We start from the raw sequence: 27,015 nt of genomic DNA, 5'->3' as shown, positions 1-27,015 counted from the left end.
ATTGGTTAGCTTTTATAAAAAAATTTCCACCATTGTTTTGTTGCATATTTTTTGGCTGTTTAGCGAGCGGTAAAATAACAAGTTAATGGTTTTGTTTTATGAGGTAGTACAAATCTGGCGATACAAAACAAGTATAGTTTTTTTTTACGTTCTAGTACTTTGCACAATAAAAACGTGTTTTATAGAAAAAATAAATTTTTGTGTAACTGTATTGAGTTACATAAGTTTTTTGTTTTTCTATTAAAGGGGTTTTCCCATAAGGCTGGATTCACACGAGGTCATTACGTCCGTAATTGACGGACGTATTTCGGCCGCAAGTCCCGGACCGAACACAGTGCAGGGAGCCGGGCTCCTAGCATCATACTTATGTACGATGCTAGGAGTCCCTGCCTCGCTGCCGGACAACTGTCCCGTACTGAAAACATGATTACAGTACGGGACAGTTGTCCGGCAGCGAGACAGGGACTCCTAGCATCGTACATAACTATGATGCTAGGAGCCCGGCTCCCTGCACTGTGTTCGGTCCGGGACTTGCGGCCGAAATACGTCCGTCAATTACGGACGTAATGACCTCGTGTGAATCCAGCCTAAGAGACATTTATGATTTATTCACAGGATATGTCATAAATGTCAGATAGATGCCACTCTATGTTGTGGCTGAAGTGTGTGATTCCTGAGCTACGCTGTTTTCGTAATTCCTATAATAGTGAATGGCTTTTAGGGAAGCAGTGTAGCATGCGAGCTAAGGACCTATTCACATAATTGTTGACTTTCCGTTCCGGGGTTCCGTCGGAGGTTTCCGTTGGGTGAACCCCGCAACGGAAAGTCAAACTGAAACCACAGCTTCCGTTTCAGTCACCATTGATATCAATGGTGACGGAAATATTGCTAATGGTTTCCGTTCGTCACCATTCCGGCAGGTTTCCGTTTTAACTACGGACTCAATAGCGCAGTCGCCTTCGACAGAAACCTCAGACGGAACCCCTGAACGGAAAGCCAACGCTGATGTGAACAGGCCCTTAACTATTTCCGTAACTACCATTCAGTTCTATGAAACGTACAGAAACAGCGTAGCTCAGCGAGCTACGCTGTCTCCGTAATTCATGGTCGGGATCACACGCGTCAGCTGCAACGCAGAGTGGTAGAACGGTATTTAGAGGGCCCTGTTCTGGCAATAGGTGCGGGTCCCAGAGGTGGGACCCGCATCTATCTGACGTAAATGTCTCTGATGGGAAAACCCTTTTAGGGCACGTTCACACGTGGCGGAATTGCTGTGGAATTCCGCTGCGTACAGTCCGCACTGGAAATCCGCAGATGTTATGTGTGTTGCGTTGCGGATTGCTTTCACGAACAGGATATTTCATCATTGTGGCTTGACCTATGTGTTTCGAGGTCTATAGCCAGACTGAGATGGAATGTTTTAAAAGACAACAGAAAGTACTCTTCACCTGAATCCGCAACGACTAATCCGCAGCAATTTACTGCACATTTTAGGCAAAGGCGCAACGGAATCTGCAACGCAGATTATGTGCGGCATTGATGCGGACAGTGTCTGCAGAATTCCACGACGTCTGGACATGCCCTTAAATCTGTAAATGCTGCGGAATTTCCGCACAGAAATATGTGTGTCTATATCATATTGTATTAAATAGGACTAATCTGTACATAAAATACCAAATAAATGTCTTCTTGCATTTGTAATTTGTAGGTATCTTCTTCTCACCTGCTGACTGCTTCTGTCATGTCTGCCCCAGCAGCACTAGCTATAGCCAAGTTATTCTGGCCAGAGACTGAACCAGTGAAGATAAATATGCAGGATGGACTTAAACTGGAGAAAGGGTAAGAGGTATATAGACTGTAACTTTACAATTCATAAGTTATAAGGGAATTGAAAAAACAAGATGATAAGTAAAGAAGACAATGATCAAATATTTTGTAGTTAATTTTAATAATTGTGTAACCTTGTAATACGTCACATAATAACTTACATTGTTGAACACAATTTTCTCCTATATCCTCATAGTACAAACTGAGTGATGTAACAATAATAATACAAAAAGAGATTAACTAAGGCTTCGTTCACATCTGCGTCACATTTGCATCAGATCCGTCACCATTGAAATCAATGGTGATGCAAACGGTAAGCTATGGTTTCCATTTGTTTTAGTTTGGATTCTGTTCATGAGTTCCCCTGACGGAAAGGTCTGACGAAACCCTTGAACGGAGTCCTGACGCAGATGTGAACGAAGCCTTAGGCCTCATGCACACGACCGTAAAAACACCCGTTATAACGGGCTCATAGACTTCTATTGGCCACGGGTACCTTCCCGTTTTCTTACGGGAAGGTGCCCGTGCCGTTGAAAAAGATAGAACATGTCCTATTTCAGGCCGTAATAACGGCACAGACAGCCCATAGAAGTCTATGGGGCTCCCGTAATAACGGGTGACTACGTGTGTGCACCCGTCATTACGGGAGCGTTGCTAGGCGACGTCGGTAAATATTCACTGTCCAGAGTGCTGAAAGAGTTAACTGATCGGCAGTAACTCTTTCAGCACGCTGGACAGTGAATTCCGATCAGAATATAGAGCAACCTGTAAAAAAAAAAGACGTTCATACTTACCGAGAACTTCCTGTTTCCTCCAGTCCGGTCTCCCGGTCTCCCGGCCCGACTTCCCTGGATGACGTTTCAGCCCATGTGACCGCTGCAGCCAATCACAGGACAATCACAGGCTGCAGCGGTCACATGGACTGCCGCGTCATCCAGGGATGTCGGGCTGGATGTGAAGAGAGGGACGCGTCACCAAGACAACGGCCAGGGAAGTATGAATTTTTTTGACTTTTATTACAGAAAGGGCTGTCCCTTCTCTCTATCCTGCACTGATAGAGAGAAGGGGCTGCCGATTACTGCAGTGTAATTTTGCAGCCAAAAACGTGCCCGTAAATACGGGTGGAATACGGGTGACACCGGGCCCGTATTTACAGGCACGGGCCCGTAAATACTGGTGCAAAACGGGTCGAATACGTGTGACACCGGACCCGTATTTACGCCAGTATTTACGGGTGGAAAAAAATACGGTCGTGTGCATGAGGCCTAAGACATGCTTACAGCATAAATGTGCATAGTCAATGTTTATATACAAAGAAGAAAATTCTCAGTCATAATTCTTCTGCTGAATTGGGGACCTTACTCTTCAAGATTCAGAAAATGAAATATTTACACCCCCACTCAATCCTAACTCAGCAGGAAGTGGGTCCCTGCAGGAAACTATGGGAGCATGGAAGAAGTTAGTTAAATGCCGTTTCAGCTCGGGTAGGGTCACACATGGCAGGCAAATCCGCCTGTGGATTTCACCCATCTATATTAAAAGGGGTGAAATCCGCTGTGAAAATATGCAACAGAAATTGACATAATGCTGATTCAAAATTTGCACCGCAGGTCTGTGCAAACATTTTTTGCAGCATGTAGATAAAATTTGTGCATATCTCATCCAAATAGCTGGTACTGTAATCCGCTGCAGATTTTTTCCGTGCACAAATCTGCCTGCAAAAATTGCAGCATTTCTGTCTCGTGTTGACCCGGCCTAAAGAGGCCTCTGGCTTTTGCATTTATAAGGGCATTACATCTGGAATGTTCATGGGACACTGTTGCTTTAATTTGTGGACGCGCTGTAGTTGGCACTCATTGAGCTGAAACTAATAGGGACACGGGCTGTCTCCTATGGGGTCACTGTGGCTTGATCACTTATGAAGAACAATCGCCCAAAGTTAAAAGCTACTACAAGGAGGGAATACACCTATTTATTTTTAAATTCAGGATATTGAAGGGAATGCAGTACACTCTGGTTTAAGTGGTTCAGGCCTGTAAAATTAGCATTTTGCTGCCTAAAGCTCTGTTCACATTGCGTTTGGGGCAGAGGCTTAGCTAGGTGTTTAGCACAGGGGGGGAAACATATTTGAGTGTGCCCCCCAACACATGTAACACGCATGTTACTGGTCACATCTAAATTCAAAGCTTAGATGTGATAGATTACGGGTGGACCCGCTGTCACTGAACCCGTCAGTGCCACTGATTTTACGGATACAGGTTTCAGCGCTAGATACAGCTGCCCTGTATACAGGATACAAAGCAGCTATATCTCAAGAAGTACAAATAATTTTTAATAAGACCGAATTAGAAAGTTGCACCAAACACACTGATATATATATATATATATATATATATATATATATATATATATATATATATATATATATATATATCACTTTCGAAGTTGTACATAGCCTTTAATCTTTTCTCTGACATCTGACAGATGAGTTTGCATTAGAAAGTGTTGCAGACCTCTCTGAAAGTGAATGAAAGAGTATATACCCCCATGATGTCTGTATATACCAGCCATCATTCCTGTATATACCAGCCATCATCACTGTATATACCAGCTATTATCCCTGTATGTAAACCCTATCATAACTTTATCCATCGGGGAGGGGGGCCTGCTCACCCTCTCCTCACAGGCAGGCTTCTTCTGCTCCTGACGGGAAGAATCAGAGGCATTCTCTAGCAGACGTGCCATGCAGAGTGGTGGCAGCGGCGGACCCCACCATCTCAGTGAGAACGGGGCCACCGTCCTCCCCCACTAGCTACGCCCCTGGCTTGTGGTATATGTTCGGCATGCACGTTTGAAGTGTGCCGCCAAATGTATGTTCTAGACAAATACAACTGCATGACTTTACTTTGCATACATATGTCGCTGACTCTCAAAAACCAGAGATATTAGCTTTAACTCTTCATATTTATTGTATTTTGTACAACTTTCTGTACTAGACTGAGCTCAGCGTACATGTTTATGGTAGAGTTGGTAGAAATAGATGTCAGCCAAGGGCTCGTTTGGTCAACAGCTATGTGTGTCCGCCTTAAGTTCTTCATTGTTTTGTGTGTTTGATAGTATTTGGTGAATCCAGGCTGTATAGTACTGTGTATACATTCTAGAATACATCTTTATTCACAGATGTATGCGAGTATGGTATATTTCTATCTAAAATTCTTCTTAAGCAATATTTTGCTCATCCTAGACTAACTATTTAAAGGCATTGCTTGCCTAGAATCAATATAGAACTCCATTATTCAGTTTTATAAAACATATACTGTAGTATTATTCAACCTTTAAGATAGTTCTGAAATCATATAAATTGAAAATATATTTTATTACAGTAATTTATTTTGTGCTGGTACTGTCACATCACATTCTCAAGTATTTATACATATCATCTGGTTATTTATTCTGCATTATTCTGCTTGCTTCAAATCAGGGATGCAAGAAATATTCTAGAAGCTGCAAGTCAAGGAGCCTCTGCCTCAATTTCTCTAGTGGCAAACATCGCAGTGAATCTGATGGCTTTTCTCTCGCTGCTAGCGTTCTTCAATGCTGTCCTCTCATGGCTGGGAAATATGTTTGATTATCCACAGTTCAGCTTTGAGGTAAACGTCAAATTGTTTTTTTTGCGGATCCGTGCGTCCTTTCTTAAAAATTCTAGAACATGTCTTATTCTTGTGCGTGTTTGCGGTCCATCTCACCGATTCTAGTGTATGGGTTAGCAAAAACCGGACAGCACACAATATTCACTTGGATCTGTGTTTTGCGGTTCGCAAAACGGAAACGGTCGTGTGCATGATACCTAAAGCTAAGATCTTTCATCTCCTCCACAAACATGCAAGCATGGCAAGTATTTGCAATGGTACTCAATATTTTATGCAAATTAAAAATGTGAAATGTTGCTCATAGTAGTCAGGAGTGTTACCTGAAGCTCCAAGGCCCCAGTGAAAAATCTGTAATAGGGGCCCCTCACTTGCCTTGTGTAATAGTGGTGTCTTCTTCTGTGGCGCACAGGTCTTTGGGACCCCCAGACACCAGATGCCGGGTCCAACGGCAACATCTACAAGTAAAGTTTTCTGTTGGAGTACACTCAAAAATGTCACATTTGCATCAGTATACCAGCTTTAGGCCTTGTTCAAAGCAAAACCATAACTGGATCCAGGAGATGAGACATTTTAAGACCTTCCTTTATATATGTATTCTGTTTAGGTTCTATTCCTGTTTTTTCCTTATATAATACAGTACATGCAAAATCTACATCAAATCTGCACTGTGTGAACAAAGCCCAAACATGTGCGAGAGTAGAAAATATCCCCTCAGAAATTTCCCTACATCCTGTCTGCAGGAATAGTCGTTTCTAGAAATTAATTACTAATTAATAATGCATTATTAATCTATCTGAAGATTGTACATTGTAATTGTTGCAGACCATGTATTGCAGTTTATCCTGCTGAATTACATTGAACATGCGCAATGTGATCCACTAAACTATATCAAGCTATATTATATATTTCAGATAATATGTTCTTATGTTTTCATGCCGTTCTCATTCATGATGGGCGTAGACTTGGAAGACAGCTTCATAGTTGGAAAACTTATAGGATACAAGACATTTTTTAATGAATTTGTTGCATATGAATACCTTGCTGGGCTGATTAAAAAGAGGAAGGATAACGGGCCGCTGTTTATAAGTGGCGTAAAACAATATATGTCCGTAAGTATGATTCTACTGGAACATTCATTGTACTGAAACGTCCCCTCTGTTGTTTATGTCTTCTATTCCTCCTTAATGCCTTCAAAAATGTCCAAAAAGATTCCCAATGCCCAAACCATTGTCTGTCTCTGTCAGGGGTCTTTTAGAAGTATAGATAACCTGATATATCCTGGTCATTTCGTTATAAAATGGAGTCATTCAAAAAAACAGAGGTTCACCACTAAAAAAGTCCTGGATGGTCTGTGCCTGCATGAGCATAACAATCCCATTGCGTCCAATTTTAATGGGCGCCATGTAATGCCACAATTCACTTGCAGCGACTGCTACTGGAAGAATTAAACCCTCACCACGTGAGTCCTCATTTAGATAAGACGTTGTCCAAATGGGGCGATGATTTAGGCCTCATGCCCACGCAGTTATTTTCCTCAGTGTGCTATCCGTTTTTTCAACGGATAGCACACTGGCACATTCATTTCTATGGGGCCATGCACACTTCCGTTGTTTTAACGGAACCGTGTGGCCGTTCCGACAAAAATAGGACAGGTCCTAATCCTGTCCGTTTTTGACGGAACAGACCCGGCCATTTCATTAATTTGGTCCGTTGAAACAACGGACTGCACACGGAAGCCATCCGTGTGCGGCCCGTGTTTCACGGATCCGTCGATGGGCAACAGATGTGTGCGTGAGGCCTTAAGGTTTTATCCACAATTGGTGCACTTTGGTAAAATCTCATGTGAAGAAGGAATACATCATTTGTGTGTGCCATAGTTAAGCCGCACAGTTCAGGCACAATACATATTGTAGTCTATACATCTCAGTTATAGAAAGAATGTAATCTATTGTTGATAAAAAATAAGTTGTCTAGGAGTATTAAGCCCATATATAAATGCTGTTGCCAGGCTTTTCGTGGGAGATTTTAGACACTTTGATATCATGCCAATGTGTTACGTCATATGATTTTATTTCAATCTCACTAAAGTAGATTTAACTATGGTTTACAATTGCCCGCTTGCTCATTTCAACCTTGGTTGGTCAATAGAACCCTTCAATGAATAGAAGTCAAAACCAGTTTTAACCTACACGATACGGTTTGACATTTCTCATTATTGTTTTATCTTCTGTTTTAGGTTCGGTCTGAAGTTATTGCAACATATGCTTTGTGTGGATTTGCAAATTTTGGCTCCTTGGGAATTACTATTGGTGGACTATGTATGCATCTATATTTTATCCTATATCTGTTTTATTAAAGTGTAAGCCATTTAGTGGAATGAAACCAGCCTTTACTAGGCCTATTGAATCACAGCCCATCAATGAATTGAGATGTATATATATATATATATATATATACATATACATATACATATTTATAGGTTTCATCCTTCCTTCCCGTGGAAGAAGTCATTCGGAAAGTCAAGGGTCCTTGAAATCACATGATGACATTTTGACTAAAATGGTCCTTCCTTTCTGTTTAACACAACATTCTCAACCTTCTACCCGAGTTTCACATTATTTCAATAGCTAGAAATACTACTTTGCAAAATGTTTGAGTAAAACAATGTTAAATGGAAACCTCCTAGAATTCTAAGATTTCAACAGGGAGATATCGGATACATTGCCGAACATTAGGCAAGGGCTGATTTAGATTTCATTATTGAGAGACTGTATGATAATTTTGTACTGAACATTTAGATCTGAAAAAGGGCACGTTCAGACGTGGCGGAATTGCTGTAGAATTCCACTGTGGACAGTCCACAGTGGAATTCTCCAGTGACCGTTTTTTACATTTGTTTCAATACATTTTTAGGCAACTTATTTCAGACGTTACGGAAAACTCCGCTGCGGACCATAGGTTGCGGTGTGGAATTTTCCCTCCGCCGCATGCACTGTCTGTTGAGGAGAAGCAGAATTTCACTGCGTGTTTCAGCCTTTGCAATTCAAAAACTGAAATCTGTGGCAAGTCCGCTGTGTTTTCTGCAACGTCTGAATTACCTGTCAAATATGCAAATGTTGGTGCAGATTCGTTGCATAATTGGCCCAAATCTGCACCAACATTTGCAGCGGAAAAACTACGCCACGTCTGAACGTGCCCAAAGGGGAACCTATCTGTAACCAATTACAATTGCATTATAGGTGTTGGATATCCTTTGTAGCCCTAAATATTGTGGAGTTGGAAGATCGCTATGCACATTAATCTAAATTTCTCCACATGCTCAAAGAGCCTGGGAGGTCTGTGGTGACACTTTGATGTATACTGATGCTCAATCTTTAGGTCAACAAGAGGTTACCTATAAAAGTTTGTTCACAAGAGAGGCAAACCTCCTTTGTCGATTACTGCAAAACAGCAATCAGGGTGTATTCACATGCACAGGTTTTGATCAGGTTTTTTGATGCAGTTTTTTAAGCCAAAACATGTAGATTGAAAAAAGGGGATGAGTATTATATGTCCTTTATACCTTCTTGTACTTTATGATCCGCACCTGGTTTTGGCTTCAAAAACGGCATCATAAAAACCTGATAAAAACCTACATGTGTGAACACCTTTACTTTCATCTACAGCAATTGCTTGAAAAGATCTGGATCAGCTGATCATGGATGTTTTTTTAATGAGGAGAGGGCGGTAAGCCGTGACAGAAAACTGGCAATGCTTATCTCCCTAGGGAACAAAGGATTGGGAATGTTGAAATCCCACAAATCCAGTCTTTCTTTCTTTCTAATTATGGCAGACATCGGGGGGGATATATGGGCTGCCTCCATACAAATGTGTATGACCAGACGTGAAGCCCTTTTACATGGGCCATATAAAAATGGTCGTTCCTGATAATTGGCCAACGATCAGTTGATGAACGTGATCTGCTGATCGTATCGTATCACAAAATATTATCGTTGCCGGCAGCACATCTTGGTGTGTAAACAGGGAGACGCGCCGCCAACATGAAGAAAATATATGGGGACGAGTGATCGGAGTAACGAGAGCTCGTCCCCATACATAACTCATTGTGAAAGGAGCAAACGAGCGACGATCAACGAGCTGTCTCGTTGATCAGCACTAGTTTTCACGCCCCATATTGGCCGGCGTAAAAGGACCTTTGCACTGCATTTGTGAACTAGTAACATGCCAGTTTGCTAAAAAAAATAATGTAATACTTTTGCTTTTTGTTGTATATTGCAGCCTCAATGGCACCAAGCAGAAAAGGTGACATTGCAGCAGGTGCCATTAGAGCAATGATCGCTGGTACGGTAGCATGCTTCATGACTGCTTGTATTGCAGGTATCGTATTTATAACAACTCAAGTATTTTACATTTTGAAGATGACCGGTCACCTCTCCTGACATGTCTGTTTTAGTAAATACAGTGGTCCCTCAAGTTACAATATTTTCAACATACAATGGTCTTTCCTTGTAACTTGAAACCACATTCAACATACAATGCCACAAAAGGTTTGGATCGTGGGCGCGTGTGATTGGCTGGAAGATCCAGCGAATTAGCATGCCCTGATTGACTGTTGAATAGCGCCTCTCTACAGTACAGAACTGCATGTCCTGTACTGCGCTTTATCTGTGCCAGAATGAGTTGCTCCTTTGGACACCAGGTGAGGGCGGCTCCATGTTATATTTCTGGTACACTGTGTACTGTACAGGCTCCTGAAGAAGCTTCTGTCCTGATCGTAGAAAGTGATTTAAAGCCTTCAGCAGTATTTCTGAATTTTATATGTGAGAACTTGCTTTATCTGTATTAGTTGTCTGCTAAATCATCTTTTTTTTTCTTATCTGTGGTTGACATTTTGGCGCTTTGGAACCAATTCCTAGTTTTCCATTGAGTTATGGTGTCGCCCCGGAACCAATTAATATTGTAACTTGAGGGACCACTGTACTTACAATACATGCTTTATTTGTATTTTTGTGCTTATTTGTCCTCAATCCATCTTTTTTATCGTTTCGGGTGGACATTTTGAGGGCTTCAGAACCAATTATCAGGTTTTCATAGGGTTATGATATCAACATACAATGGTCGTCCCAGGACCAATTAATATTGTTGGATGAGGGAAATAATAATTCTGTAATATCTTTAGAACTCTGTGTCCTGCTGTTCCTCTGTTATTCCTCACGTAAATGTATGAATAAAGTTACAACTTGGTGTTACCATAAATTTTCTCAATGTGGTGTGTCTCTAAATACCACATTAGTTCAATAAAGCCTTTAACCAGTCACAGGGAACTTTAATAGGTTTTAGTAATACTTAAAAAAGATTATCGTTGGCAGCACATCTCCCTCTGTAAACAGGGAGACGCGCTGCCGACATGATAATATTGTATGAGGGCGAGCAATTGGAGTAACGACTGTCAAACGACGTCAACAGCTGTCAAACTACGACGTGTAAATTGACTGCCTCGTCAAAAAAGTGCAGGGCACTTCTTTGCAACGTAATTTGAGCCGTTCTTCATTGAAGTCAATGAAGAGCAGCTCAAGATTTACGAGCGTCACAGACGCCTCGCATAATGCGAGGAGGAGCTTTTACGTCTGAAACGAGGCAGCTGTTTTCTCCTGAAAACTGTGATCGCAATTTGAGTCACGTTACGCCTTGATCTCCATGCAGGTTCAAATCAGGTGGGGGGGGGCGAGCTGCTCGGAGAAGTAACAGATACACTGAGACGTTTCTCAAGGCAAAATACTTCTGACTTTATTTAACCGTAGTGGTCGCTTTTATAGCATCACACAAAAACACTCCATAACATATGAGTCATCTGTATATTCAATAAAACCCATTGGTGGAACACAAGGTATTCCCTTTTATGCTTAGGGGGGTTGGTCAAGTGATTGACCGCCATCTGTTCGCAATTTCAAAAGAGACAGCAGAGCAGCTGCAAACTATTTCCTCTCTTAACCTTTCTAAAATACCCATTCTATTGTAACACATGTTCTCCTCTATAACATTTCACTCCTTGAGGTCCCAGATACATTATACATATATTTATTCCATAACAATCCCTCCTTTTGTGATTTTACCAACACCTAAATTCCAATGCTACTTCTATCTCCTGATAGCAAGGCTTCGATCCATTTCTTCACTTGATTCACACAGGTATGTAGGTGGGGTAATCTCACAACACTCTTTCATCATAATGTATAGGCCTCTGTTTGAATGCTTCCCTTATTTTGCAAAATGTATAACAATTGAAACATGTAAGCAATATAAACAATATTATGAAACATATCAAGGGTTGGAATAACACATGCAGTATCTTAGTGGCAGTGGGGGAAAATCCTGTAAATATGTCATACCAGTGATGGGCACTGGCATCTTTTATTGCTGACGATAAATTTATTACTTCCTTAGCTGCTATTGTAGCCAATATTTTCACTTTACTTAGAGTTACATTATGGGCTGCTATCAATTTCTTTACGTCTTTAGACTTTTGTAACACTTGTTTTAACTCTTCCAGTGGCAAACTAAAATTTCCATAGGGCAAAGGTTCAGGTACCCATACAGTGGACATTATTTCTTCTAAAGTAGGCAGGAACACTATAGTTTGGTTCCCCCAAGTCAAATGCGTCACATTGTATAGACATCCTGAAAATGGTCCTATGAGATTAAACTGGCTAAGGGTCTGCTTGTTGTTAGTTATTAAACATACATGCTGTGGACCTACTTCAATATAAACCTGTAGGTTAGCTTGTGGGATTATAGTGAGTGCGCATACATTATCCTGGTGCTGCATTAGACAGGGTTCATATATCCCTGACTGCTGATTACATACATATCCTTGCTCTGTTAATTGGCACAAATCTATATTCCTTGTCTTATTGTGAGAATCTATGTGTGTTCCTTTCATTTCTGGCATCCAATATTGTCCTAATAATGTCACCGGATCAATCATTACCATTGGCATAACAATAAATTTGCATAATAGAGTAGGATTTTTCACATTAAATGCTATTAGTCTTCCTGCGCACCATCTAGGTGTACACTCAGTATACTCAGGCTGTAACAATAACCACGTATCATTTCTCTTTCCTATGGGCAGAATGTCTGTCCATTGCCTAACATGACTACTAAACAATTTATTCTTAAAATTATTCATCTGTTCTTGTTGCCACATCGTTTTAAGCGTACATACTGTCCAATTTACAAAAGTTGATACATTCTGTAATGTTCTATATTCGGTTAGCATACTTTCATTAAAAACATTTAAAAACAGTTCATCTATAGCTAACCCTTTCTGTTGTATGGCAAAGGTAGTAGGTAACCATGAGGCACCTCTCCTTAATGCAGTAGATGTGTCGTCTCCCACTGAGTTTAATTTGTTCATAACTGTTTCTAACTGTATACCATTCAATACTCCTAATCCCGTTCCTACCCCTCCTAATAGCATGTCATACCATTCTCTTTTTTGTCTATGACAGCTGGGGGATTCAGGGAAGGAAATATTGAAGTGTACATTCTTTTTCTGCTGTTGGGTTACAGCGCTCTTACAAGTGTGTGCGATTCTTTCCAGACTTTGTACTGTTATATGTGGCTTAAAACTATCTCTTAAAATTGTTATCAAGAATACAAAATATCTTCTATTTCTTATTTGGCTATTATTCATACATAATATCATCCCATCAGTTTCTTTTATTACAATCGTAGAGTTGAGCCTCTCCTTGTTGCATCTTTCATAAATCTTATTTATCATTTCATTTCTATTTTTACTGGTTGTATATTTCTATAGATACTGTAAATCTGGTTCATAACAACAAAACAACAGCCGTCTCTTCTTGTATGCTAATGTTGGCTGTTTTGTCTATGTGAAGGTACACAGTCCCTCCATGTGGTCCTTTTCTCCAAGTCCCTTCGGTTGTAGTCACATTTGTAGTATAACACGGGGCATTGGCCTTACAGGTGTAGTTACCCTGCTTTCTATCCACTGTGGCATTCGCCCACCCTGTCCTGAACTGTTCCAGTGATTCTGTACTGATTACGTGTACAGGAGTAGCAGTTCTGCCTTTTTGGATAAGAGCACACGCAACAACCGCCGCAACAACCGCAAAGATCTTCATTCTTCTGGCTGAAGAACCTTTTTACAATGACTGGCGTGAATCCAGCTTGCCTTTCCTTCGAGCTTCACTGAGGTGCTTGTAACGAGTAGGACTTGAAAAGGACCATCAAATCTTGGGTCTAGACTTTTCCTCACGTGTCTTTTAACAACGACCCAATCTGCTGGTTCTAGCTTATACGTCAACTGAATCAGGACCTGGAATGGAAGCAAAGACTTGTGCATGCACCTTAGTCACTTGTTTGTTCAGCGTTTATACATAATCTGTTAGTCTACCATACTGCATTTGGAGCACCTGTGGAAAATAACATCCTAATCTGGGAGCCGACCCAAATAAGATCTCATATGGGCTGAGACCTGTTCTTTTTGTGGGCGTGTATCTTACTGAGAACAAGGCTAATGGTAGACACTCGGTCCATGGTTTCCCGGTTTCTACCATTGCTTTTTGGATTTTCAATTTGAGAGTCCCATTTAGTCTCTCAACCTTCCCACTACTTTGTGGATGGTATGGTGTATGTAGGGCTTGACTTATGCCTAGAGCTGACAACACATAGTTCATGATTTCACCCGTAAAATGAGTTCCTCTGTCGCTCTTGATCACCTCTGGAACTCCATATCTGCACACCACCTCGTTGATCAGTTTCTTTGCTGTGGCTACGGCTGTAGCTTTGGTTACTGGAAAAGCTTCTGGCCATCCTGAAAAGAGATCAATACAAACAAGCACATACTCATAGGTACCAACTTTGGGTAGTTGAATATAGTCTATCTGCAGTCTCTGGAACGGATATATAGGTCTGGGTGTGTGCTTCTGTGGTACTTTTACAGTTCTTCCAATATTATGTGTTGCACAGATCATGCATCCTTGTGTAAAACTGCTGGCCATCACACTAAACCCTGGGGCATACCACACCTTGTTTACCAAGTCCATCATTGCCGTTTTTGACTGGTGTGTCTCTCCATGTGTTATCTGGGCCATCATTGGGAACATTGTCTTAGGCAGGCACAGTTTATTCTTGCATTGCCAGAGGCCATCTTTTCGTAGTGTTGCTCCTTGGGCCGTCCACTTGTCTTTTTCTTCTTTTGTTGCTTGTCCTTGAAGTTTTTGCAGTAGTTCCGGGCTTACAGCTGGTCTTGTTTCCTCTGGATCGTTTATCTGACATACGGCTGCTAACACGGGTAGCTTCTGTGCTGCTTGCTTTGCCGCTTCGTCTGCCGGGCATTTCCCCTTTTGTCTCTGGTGAACTCACCTTAGTGTGAGCTTTTAATGTTTACTACTGCTACTTCTGTAGGTAACATCAGGGTCTCCATCAAGTATTTTACAAAGTCTGCATTCTTTTCAGGTGTACCTGCAGAGGTCAAAAATTGTCTTGCCCTCCATATGGGGCCATAATCGTGTGCAATCCCAAAAGCATATCGAGAGTCAGTGTATATATTTGCTGTCTTTCCTTCTGCATGTTGGCATGCTGCTGCCAGGGCCTTAAGCTCCGCTTCTTGTGCTGAGCGGGACGCTGGTAAGGAGGCTGCTTCTAGGACTACATCTTCGGTGGTTACTGCATATCCTGTAAGAAAAGATCCTTCTACACAATACCTTGAACCATCCACAAAGAGTATTAGGTCTGGGTTTTGGAGTGGGGTATCTCTTACATGTGCGAACCCCACTGTTTCCTGGGCCATAAGGGCCATACAATCATGTTCATCAGTTTCAGGCAAAAATTGTGACCATACTTTACCTACGTCTTCTCCCCCTTGCTCCAAAGGCAGTAAGGTAGCTGGGTTCAATGTAGTACAGCGGTGTAAAGTAACCTGCTCAGGAAGAAGAAGAGCACAGGTTAATCTCAAATATCTTGCAGTGGACAAATGCTTAGGTTGTACTTGAGTTAGAATAGCAGTAATATCATGTGGTGGAAATGCCAGGACCAAATCTGAGGCCTTGTTTAACATTGAATTTACAGCAATAATAACTTTCACACATGATGGGGAACCTCGGGCCACAGGGTCTAGTCTAGCTGAATAACATGCTACCGGGCGCTGCTGTGGTCCATGACTTTGTGTGAGAACTGCAGTGGCATGTCCATTTTGTTCAGTCCAGTACAAAGTATATGCTTGCGTAGAGGTACTCCATGGATTGGTGTCACAAGCCGCTACCAAACACAACTCCTCCTCATTCAGCTGATAATCCAGAATACTTTGAGAATCTCACTTTTATCAGGTTCTGCAAATACTTGATTAATACAAAAACAAATAAAAATAAAACATTCCCAAAAACTTTACATCAAATTAACAATGTCCAGACAAGTTTTGTTTTGCCTTCTCCCTCATCTAAATCCATAAAAACTCGTGTGAGTGACGTCACATCGCCTCCTGTGTAACTTTGCTGGAGGGGGATGGTCTCTTACACATAAACCAAAATTGTACCTGATCAGTTCCTTCACCCTTCCCCCCCTTTGTGGACTCTGCGAGAGTAATGTAGCAGAGTTCAAAACTACATCTCAACATAACACTAGTTTAACCCCCTGTAATGTACAACAGCCTGAAACAAAAATGACTTTTTCCTGACAAACATTTGATCTTTACAATGACATAACTCATGTGTGAAATCAAAAACAAAACAATTGTAGTTAGTTATTCAACAAAACAGAAAATATTATCTCTGATAACATTAATTACTGCAAACCAATAAACAGTATAACGGTGGGGGCACATACATTTTCAAAACCCCCCCGTGTCTCACAGTATCTGTAGTTTAATACGTCTGAATTATCAAAACACATGAAATCTGATCACATCATAACACATAAATATCGTAACTTTTATAACCAACAGCGCTTGCGCAAAAGAGAAGAAATTTATTTCAGTTTGTACACATTACTGATATATATATATATCAGCAGTGCATATTGAGATCCCTTTGTCTCATCAGCCCTGCAGACTGCACCCAGTCAGCCCCCCTCCTCCTCCTCCCAAACACAGCACACTTTAGAGGGGAGGGAGGGGGGTCACAAACTCGCAGCTTCTCACAACTTCTTCTCTCAACTTCTCACAACTTCTCACAACTTAACACTTTCAATGCCGGCAAAACAACATACGTATCTGCAATCATTCATCACACCATTGTATAGGAATTATCTACGTTAATGTTTAACCGTACAATCTGACGGCCACCATCTCTATATTATGATGACGTGTTGTTTCATCAGTGAACTAAAACTGGAACTTCTGTAAATAGAAAAGACACTACAAATGACAAAATTAACAAGGTGATTATTTCATACTGATTTGGATGGGCCGGGCGTGGCCACATCAGGGGCAGGGGGGGCAGCCTCTCCCATTGGAAACAGTGCGCAGGGGTTTCCCACCAACAATGAGGACACACTCAACATGAGGTACGGACGCCATTACCGGGCGTCGGCTGGATCAGCATTTAATGTTGTGTCCATTCATTTCAAGAACAAGATTACATTTCTTATCTCACTAGCAGCTGTTCTCCACCTCCCCCTTCTCTTATCACACTAGTTGATTCTAAATTATATCGTATGGGAATTTACTATAAGGTCATTTGCAACATTAAAACAACTACTACTTCTATACCTCCCTTTGAATTTCCTCTGACAACCTCCTGCACTTTTACTTCAGTGTATTAACATTACATACATTTGTAGGCTCTTTGTTGCTTTCTAAAAGATGCTACAATCCATCTACTCCAATCTGCTTTGTCATTTTGACTCTGTGTGGTTCTGGATTTACAATCCCCTAATAAATTTACACCATTTTAACAGGTGCTTGCTAATTCACTATCCAACTGAGCCAAATTACAACCAACTAAACAATAATCCCACAAAGGATCTGCTCATTATATCATCTATATTTTTCCAGATCTAATCTTCCCGCTTTTCCCATTCCACATGCCTTCATTAACTGATTCGTTCCTTGCGTTGCCTTTTTACCTTCTCTTTCTGCTACTACCTGTTTGGCTGTCAGTCCTTGTGGGTGCTCATCTCGTAATAGGAACACCAAGTTCCCCATAGTTATAAGTGGTCGCCTATGGGCAGACCCTAAGTTACGTAGGGGGTAATTTTCCTGATAGGTGAATTTCTTTCTCACCTATTTTAGACAGTTACTTATCCCCTCGAAACTCCTTAATAGGAACACCAAGTTCCTCATCTTGTGACTGTAAGTGGTGGCCTTTTTTGGCACACCCTAAGTAATTCAAGGGGTAAGTTTCCTGATAGGCAAATTTCTTTCTTGCCTATTTTCGACAGTTACTTATCCACTTGATACTTCTTATTTTGTTACAGATTTTAGCTACTGACAGATGAATTTCTTTCTCATCTATTTTAGACAGTTCTAGTTTCCGTACTTACTCTTCTACTCTGGCCAGAGGATCTTTCCCTTTCACAGTCCTTTTATAACTATCTTACTTTCTTCGTCTGAGACACCACTCGAGTACGTGCCCTCCGCACCATGACAAATATTCCTAATCCAAATAACAAGGCAAACGTAAAATCAAGCTGTTCATTTGACATGCCGGATTATCAGATTGCAGAAAATTCCGGAATTTTGAGCTGAAAATCAGTGCATGATAATCTCCGCAAGTACCTCAATGCTGTACACACATTTTCGGCATTTTTCCGGATTATCAGATTGCACAAAATTTTCGATTTCCGGGCTAAAATTTAGCCTATCATAATCCCCATAGTCACCTGAAGCATGTACACATGTTTCTGGTAATTTGCCGGATTATCGGAAGTTTTTTCCAAAAACAATTTCCTTATTCTAAAATGCATTTGTGACACAAAACTGGGTTTCTACAACATTCATACAAATACTGCCATGGAGATCAGGCACTTTATCCTGAGGGTAGGATTACATATAGACTTGACCAGATTTTTACACTAAAAATACCCTCATGTGGCCCCTCTATTCCTCAGGAGTACTACCGGGAAGGTGACCTACCAGACAGGAAGGTGCAGAGCAGAGTTTGTAAGAATTAAGTCTTCTTACCTTGCTGCAGCAGTGGTCTGCACGTTCCTTCGTCCGGGTGGTCGCCATTCAAGTCCCGGGAGATCCCCTAGGTGGGGTGCCGTCCTTCTGGTCAAGTCCCTGGTTCGGGCGCCAATTTCTGTGATCGCAATTTGAGTCACGTTACGCCTTGATCTCCATGCAGGTTCAAATCAGGTGGGGGGGGGGGGCGAGCTGCTCGGAGAAGTAACAGATACACTGAGACGTTTCTCAAGGCAAAATACTTCTGACTTTATTTAACCGTAGTGGTCGCTTTTATAGCATCACACAAAAACACTCCATAACATATGAGTCATCTGTATATTCAATAAAACCCATTGGTGGAACACAAGGTATTCCCTTTTATGCTTAGGGGGGTTGGTCAAGTGATTGACCGCCATCTGTTCGCAATTTCAAAAGAGACAGCAGAGCAGCTGCAAACTATTTCCTCTCTTAACCTTTCTAAAATACCCATTCTATTGTAACACATGTTCTCCTCTATAACATTTCACTCCTTGAGGTCCCAGATACATTATACATATATTTATTCCATAACAAAACAGTCTGTCTTTTCAGACGTAAAAGCCTCTCATCGTGTGCACATACCCTTAACATAAAGCGATATGTTCTACTATACAGAGGTCTCTCCTAGTCACAGGTTTTTTGAATATGATGGATAGATGTGGTCTGCTCTAATTAAATGAGATAAAGTTATATCTGTTTCTAAATGTATGTAAAATAACGAGTTTTTATTTGTCTGTTATTCCATATAATTTCAGGAATATTAACTCCACCAATTGCAGAACGCATATGCAGCATGGTGTTAGACAGCTCCTTCCTTAATTCCACGGACCTGCCTGTTGGAACACCGGAGATTACTGACTGCTGCTTGAGCTTCTATAAATTGTAACTATGCATTGCCAGTTATTACTCTTTCAGAATTTAAATATTTACAGGAATTTATGAATGTAGCTACAAGATACATATTCTTTTTGAATATGTTTATCTTTCAACACAATTTTACTGTTTATAAATATGTACAATTGATCTACATTAAAAATTTTAGTTACTTTGTTAATGCATGGCATTACCTATTTTATACTGATCCTTTATTATAGGCCAGAGTTCCACAATTCTTCAAGCTTCAGTGCTGAAATCTTCCCAGAATTCAAAACAACTAACAAATTCTATGTAGGCGTTGAACCAACAAGTAATGCTGGAAGTGTCTTATTTACACCAGGCATTAAGTAATCCAATATAGGGAAAACTAATATTCCCTTACAGCTGAGTTGTGTCTAACATACGTGTTGACTGTTTCTAATGACGACCGACAAAAATGCAGCTTCGGATTATATTACAAACTGTAACTCATGGTCAGTACGACATAACTAATGCCATGTATTTTCCAAATTATCTAAAATTTCACACAGATTAACGGGGCAGTCTGGGTAATATTTTTTAATTTAGCCCTTCACTGAGCGCTGCTGAATGACAAACACTTACAGGACTCCCCCTAATTACACAAACTTAACCCCTTAACGCATTATCACTTAAGGGTAAGGCCACACGGTGCGTCGTTGACGCGGTTTTGTTGTGGTTTTGTTGCGTTTAAAAACCGCATGTGGTCAACTGCATGCGTTTTTTGTCTCTGTAATGCTGCAGTTCTGTTGTGTTTTTAAAGGAAACAATTGATGGACATAGTTTTCCCCCGTGTTGAAGTTTGTTAGGCGCTGCCGGTATATAGTTCATTACAAGGCATTGCAGAACTGTTTAGCAAAAACGCAAGAAGTTCAGCAACAACTTTGGCAGCGCGGCCATTAACCGCATGCGGTCGAACATTATGAAGATAAAAATACATTGTAATATAATAGCAGCAGTCTGTCTATAACAAACATTTCACCATTGACTTCTATTGAAAAATAACTCGCTGCAGTTTAAAAACGCAACATAAACGCAACGTGGTCGCACCGTGAGGCCTTACCCTAACTGTACGTAATAGGTGTGAAAGGGTTGTATGGAGCAGGCTCACGGGCTGAGTTTGCTGCATACTGAGCGCGTCCGCTGTTTGTTACAGCCGACATCTCAATGCAACGGCGGAATCAAAGATAACTTTGATGCTGACCGTTTAACCCCTTAGATGCCGCGGACAATAGCAACTGTGGCATCTAATCAGTTTAGTCAGTTAGAAATAGGGGGACAGCCCCCTACGAAGTGACATCGCCCCCCCCCCACGACGCGAACGTGGGGTGCCAATGGTTGTTATGGCAGCCTGTGGGCCTAATGAAGACCCCCAGGTCTGCCATCTTTGTACTCCTACGAAGCCCCGCTTCCTGTTAGTATAGCGATATACTGCAATACATTAGTACTGCAGTATATCATGCAAGCAATCCAACGATCGCTGGTTCAAGTCCCCTAGGGACTTATAGAAAACAGTATAGGGTATTGTTAAAAAAATAAAAATTAACATATCTGGTATTGCCACATCCGTAAAAGTCAGAAATATTACAATATAGCATTATTTAGTTTCCCAGTATATTATATGGTACAATAAATACTGCCATGAAAAACTACAACTCATTTGGCAAAAAACAAACCCTAATATGGCTATGTAGACGGAAAAATGTAAAAGTTGGAAGGCGGTGAGGAAAAAACAAAAATGAAAAACTGAAAATTGGCTGCGGAGGGAAGGGGTTAAAGGATAGTTTTTATGCATGGGTGATACATTTTAACAACCAGTAAATGGTCAGTAAAGACATTTTACATTTGCATTGTAAAAAAAATATTTACCATTAATAGAATAGTATTAACAATAACACTGATAATAATAATTGGCTGATATGTCTTCTTTTTTTGTTGCAGGGTTGTTGCTGTAAGTCCATTAAATGTTACCATTGGAGGCAATTACAGCATGAACACATTATCTGGATGCTGCCAGCTAATTGATTCACCATCCTTTAATTGTACCTGGTTTGCTTCAGTACTTTAGGCCCTATTCACACAACTAGGATTCCCGGCCGTGTGAAGACTGCTTTTTGAATGGCCGTCACACGGCCGCAGTAGGAACAGTAGACCCCAAATGGGGTCATTCACATGGTCGATTTTATGCATGCCCTATGTTTGGCCATTCTCCCGGCCACACGGCTCCCATAGAAGTCTATGGGGCCGTGTAAAGCACGGTTGTCACTCGGATGTGATCCGAGTGTCGGCCGAGCTTTCCGCCGCTCGTTTGCTCTCTTCTACTCCTCACAGTGCGAAGTGCATGTGAGGAGGAGGAGGGTATTTTTTTGCTCCCTGTAGGAGCGGAATCCCCAATCCCCGACCACAGCTTTGGCAACACTGTGGCCGAGGATTGGGGATTCCGCTCCAAGAGAAGTCCCTGACTTCACTGTCCATATATGGACACAGTGACATCAGGGACTTCTGAAGCGGAATCGCCGGCGCTGTGGACGGTGTTTCCACTCCAGGAGAAGTCACTGACTTCAATGTCCATATATGGACACCGTGACATCAGGGACTTCTGAAGCGGAATCCCCGGCGCTGTGGCCGGTGTTTCCGCTCCAGGAGAAGTGCCTGACTTCACTGTCCATATATGGACACAGTGACGTCAGGGACTTCTGAAGCGGAATTGCCGGCGCTGTGGACGGTGTTTCCGCTCCAGGAGAAGTCCCTGACTTCACTGTCAATATATGGACACAGTGACATCAGGGACTTCTGAAGCGGAATCCCCCACGCTGTGGATTGTGTTTCCGCTCTAGGAGAAGTCCCTCACTTTACTCTCCATATGTGGACATTGAAGTCAGGGACTTCTCCTAGAACGGTCCCCTACAGTGGCGCTATCCACAGAAAGGTAGGTGGGTGCTATGTAAAAGGTTGCTGTGTGGCATTACCTACAGGGGGCTGTGTGGAATTACCTACAGGGGGCTGTGTAGCATTACCTACAGGGGGCTGTGTGGCATTACCTACAGGGGGCTGTGTGGCATTACCTACAGGGGCCTGTGTGGCATTACCTACAGGGGAGCTGTGTGGCACTACCAACACGGGGGGCTGTGTGGCACTACCTATAGGGGGGCTGTGGCAGTATATACAGAGGGCAGTGTGTGGTATTATCTACAGAGGGAAGTGTGTGGCAAAAAATGTACAAATTAAATGCATCCGTGTTTAAAACGGACAGAGAAAAAACACGAATGCAGAAAGGGTCAAAATCGGTCGTTAAAAACGGAAACACTGCCGAAAGAGAAATGGAACGGATGCCAAACGGATGCAAAACGGCAGAGAAAAATGGACCAAAACAGGCGTTTTTATCGGCCGACACTCGGACCCTGTCATGTGAATAGAGCCTTTTACTTCATCCTATGAATAAAATTTCTTCAATGCATTAAAGGGTATGTCCACTTTTGAACAAATATTGAGTAACTTTCTAAATACATTGCATTACTTTATATTTTTACTAATCCCGAGAAGCAGTCGGTATATAGCCACGTTCACACGTGGCAGAATTTTTCTGCTGCAAATGTTGGTGCAGATTTGGGGCAATTACGCAACGAATCTGCATCAATATTTTCATATTTGACAGGTAATTCAGACTTTGCAGATATCACAGCGAACTTGCCACAGATTACAGTTTTTGCATTGCAATGGCTGAAATCCACAGTGAAATTCCGCTGCTTCTCCGCAACGTAATGTGCATGCTGCAGAGGGAAAATTCTGCACCGCAGCCAAATATCCGCACAGTTATTTTCCGCAAAGTCTGAACTAACTTTCCTAAAAATGTATAGAAACAAATGTAAAAAAACGGCTTCTGCAGAATTCCACTGCGGACTGTCCGCCGCGGAATTCAACAGCAATTCTGCCACATCTGAACGTGGCCTTATAGGCCAGAATAGCAAGTTATTACGGAAAGGCTGGGTTCACACAACCTATTTTCTCATAGACTCTATTGAAAACAGCTCTACAAACGGTCGAAAAAACGGCGCGAAAACGGCGCGAAAAACGCTGCGAAAAATGTGAGTTGGGCTGGGTTCACACGACCTATTTTCAGACGTAAACGAGGCGTATTATGCCTCGTTTTACGTCTGAAAATAGGGCTACAATACGTCGGCAAACATCTGCCCATTCATTTGAATGGGTTTGCCGACGTACTGTGCAGACGACCTGTCATTTACGTGTCGTTGTTTGACAGCTGTCAAACGACGACGCGTAAAAATACAGCCTCGTCAAAAGAAGTGCAGGGCACTTTGGACGTTTTTGGAGCTGTTTTCTCATAGACTCCAATGAAAACAGCTCCAAAAACGGACGTAAAAAACGCCGTGAAAACGGCGCGAAAAATGCCGCGAAAAACGCGAGTTGCTCAAAAAACGTCTGAAAATCAGGGGCTGTTTTCCCTTGAAAACAGCTCTGTATTTTCAGACGTTTTTGGTCACTACGTGTGCACATACCCAAACAGTCAACAAGCTCATAGTCAGGCACATCCCTTAGGCATGGGCGTAACTAGGAAAGACTGGGCCCCATAGCAAACTTTTGGCTGGGGCCCCCCCTCCCCTTGGTGTCACACAACCCCCCCTTGTAGATAGTGCCTTTTTACAGCCCCCCTGTAGATAACGCCATACAGCCCCCCCTGTAGGTAACGCCATACAGCCCCCCCTGTAGGTAACGCCATACAGCCCCCCTGTAGGTAACGCCATACAGCCCCCCTGTAGGTAACGCTATACAGCCCCCCCTGTAGGTAACGCTATACAGCCCCCCCGGTAGGTAACGCTATACAGCCCCCCTGTAGGTAATGCTATACAGCCCCCCTGTAGGTAACGCTATATGGCCCTCCCTGTAGGTAACGCCATGCAGCCCCAACCCCCCAAAAAAATCCGACCTATAGTGTGTCCTACAAAAGACATGTAGCCCTTATCCACAGGATAGGGGATACATGTGTGATCGCTGGCAGTGATAGGGAGAACGGGGGACCGAAAGTCCCCCGAAGTTCTCCATGACTAACCTCTGACTTCCGGAGTCTGCGCAACTCAATAAAAATTAAAGGAGCGCTGGTCACGCATGCGCACAAGCGCGACCGGCGCTCCATTAATTTCTACGGAGCTGCCGACACAGACCCTGGAAGTCTGAGGTTTGTGATGGAGAACTTCAGGGGACTTTCGGTCCCTCGTTCTCCCTATCGCTGCCAGCGATCACACATGTATCCCCTATCCTGTGGATAGGGGATACATGTCTTTTGTAGGAACAACCCCTTTAATGGCAGAGCGGGGAGATACCTTCCTGCTCTGCCATAGTGTTTAGTGGCGTCGCGCTGTAGCAGCCATAGCGGCTGCTAGCGGAGCCTCCGGTCATGGTGGGGGCCCGTGCCGGCGGGCAACACGGGCCCCCTCATGCCGCGGGCCCCGTAGCAGCCGCTACGGCTGCTACAGCGGTAGTTATGCCACTGCCCTTAGGGCTCATTTACACGAGCGTGTTATACGTCCGTGCAACGCCCGTGATTTTCACGCGCGCCGCACGGACCTATATTAGTCTATGGGGCCGTGCAGACAGGTGCGTGATTTTCACGCAGCGTATGTCCGCTGCGTGAAACGCACGACATGTCCTGTATTTGTGCGCTGTTCGCGCATCACGCACCCATTGAAGTCAATGGGTGCGTGAAAACCACGCATGTCCCACGGAAGCACTTCCGTGGGACAAGCGTGATTCGTGCAACAGCACTGTAAAGGATGAATGAAAACAGAAAAGCACCACGTGCTTTTCTGTTTACAAACATCCAAACGTATTGTCATAATGATGGCGGCTGCGCGAAAATCACGCAGCCGCACATCATATGGTGATGCCACACGGAGCTGTTAAGTGCCTTTTGCGCATACAAAACGCCACTTTTTTGCGTGCGCAAAACGCACACGCTCGTGTAAACCCAGCCTAACAGTGAGACTGTAATTCAGGAATAATACAAGGTGTAATACATTTACAGAATTACTCAACTTTTATGTAGATTAATTCAGTATGTAAAATGGTGTTAAAAAATGAACTTACTTTTGAATTCCTAATAAATACAGTTATGTGTGTGTGTGTGTGTGTGTGTGTGTGTGTGTGTGTGTGTGTGTGTACATTCCATGAATAAGATTAATGTTTAAGGGCTTGTCCACACACAGCGGAATTGCTGCAGAAAATTTCTGCAGCAATTCCGTTGAGGGTATGTTCACACATAGTCAACAAAAACGTCTGAAAATCCAGAGCTGTTTTCAAGGGAAAACAGACCCTGCTTTTCAGACGTTTTTTTACCAACTCGCATTTTTCGCTGCGTTTTCACGCCGTTTTCGCGGCGTTTTTTACGTCCGTTTTTGGAGCTGTTTTCATTGGAGTCTATGAGAAAACAGCTCCAAAAACGTCCAAAGAAGTGTCCTGCACTTCTTTTGACGAGGCTGTATTTTTACGCGTCGTCGTTTGACAGCTGTCAAACGACGATGCGTAAATAACAGGTCGTCTGCACAGTACGTCGGCAAACCCATTCAAATGAATGGGCAGATGTTTGCCGACGTATTGTAGCCCTATTTTCAGACATAAAACGAGGCATAATACGCCTCGTTTACGTCTGAAATTTGGCAGTGTGAACATACCCTGAAAGTAGCAGACATTCTGCTGAGGCAAAAACGCACCATTTTCTACGGTTTTTACGGCAGAAAATGGTGCGTATTTTGCGGCATTTTTCACAATGCTGGGAGATGGTGACATCTCCACTGAAAAACACAGCAATTCTGGCAACTTTACGCAGCAGGAATTGACATGCTGCGGTTCGAAAAATATGCACCACAGGTCAGTTTCTGCTCTGAATTTTTACGCAGCATGTGGAAGAGATTTGTTACATCTCACCCACTTTGCTGCTACTGTATTCTGCTGCGTATTTTCCATTCGAAAACCCGGCAATTCCGCAGAGTGTGGACGAGCTCTTGAGTCTATGCCAAAACAAAATTATCAACTGAAACAGTAAAATATTTGAATGTTATTTATATGACATAAAATGTTTACATTCATAATTGTCTCTTGACTTTTATTTTCTAATTTTTATCAAGCTGGCTAAAAGTCATATGCAAATGGTTTAAAACAGCCCTCCAGGGGTGTAGCATGGCGTGCATTGTGAGCAGACACAATTCTCTTGAGCTTCACACTTTGGCCCTACTTTTCTGCCACGTAAAATGCACAAAAATAATAGGGGCAATCAATGGGGTACTGCTTCCGCTGCACCCACTAGCCTGGATACTTTTTTAGAGCTTTTTGCGGGTTAAAGAGGCTCTGTCACCAGATTTTGCAACCCCTATCTCGTATTGCAGCAGATCGGCGCTGCAATGTAGATAAGAGTAACGTTTTTTCTTTAAAAAAAACAAGCATTTTTGGCCAAGTTATGACCATTTT

At 42.3% G+C, this 27,015-nt stretch overlaps 1 protein-coding gene across 1 annotated transcript in view; it reads left to right on the top strand.

Annotated features, from left to right (window-relative positions):
- SLC28A3 (solute carrier family 28 member 3) overlaps nt 1-21,726 on the top strand; it is a 107,396-nt gene extending 85,670 nt beyond the window's left edge. Inside the window, exons 12-18 of the mRNA XM_075860606.1 lie at nt 1,709-1,839; nt 5,309-5,477; nt 6,389-6,586; nt 7,714-7,795; nt 9,756-9,854; nt 19,398-19,524; nt 21,478-21,726. Of these exons, the coding sequence (XP_075716721.1) occupies nt 1,709-1,839; nt 5,309-5,477; nt 6,389-6,586; nt 7,714-7,795; nt 9,756-9,854; nt 19,398-19,524; nt 21,478-21,604 (933 nt within the window). The 3' untranslated portion in view covers nt 21,605-21,726. The remainder of the gene's footprint in view (nt 1-1,708; nt 1,840-5,308; nt 5,478-6,388; nt 6,587-7,713; nt 7,796-9,755; nt 9,855-19,397; nt 19,525-21,477) is intronic.
- Nucleotides 21,727-27,015: the final 5,289 nt, after the last annotated feature.

The sequence above is a fragment of the Rhinoderma darwinii genome, chromosome 1 (assembly GCF_050947455.1).
Source record: "Rhinoderma darwinii isolate aRhiDar2 chromosome 1, aRhiDar2.hap1, whole genome shotgun sequence".
NCBI lineage: Eukaryota > Metazoa > Chordata > Amphibia > Anura > Rhinodermatidae > Rhinoderma > Rhinoderma darwinii.
The sequence above is the reverse complement of the archived record's forward strand: the minus strand, read 5'-3'. Positions and strand labels throughout refer to the sequence as shown.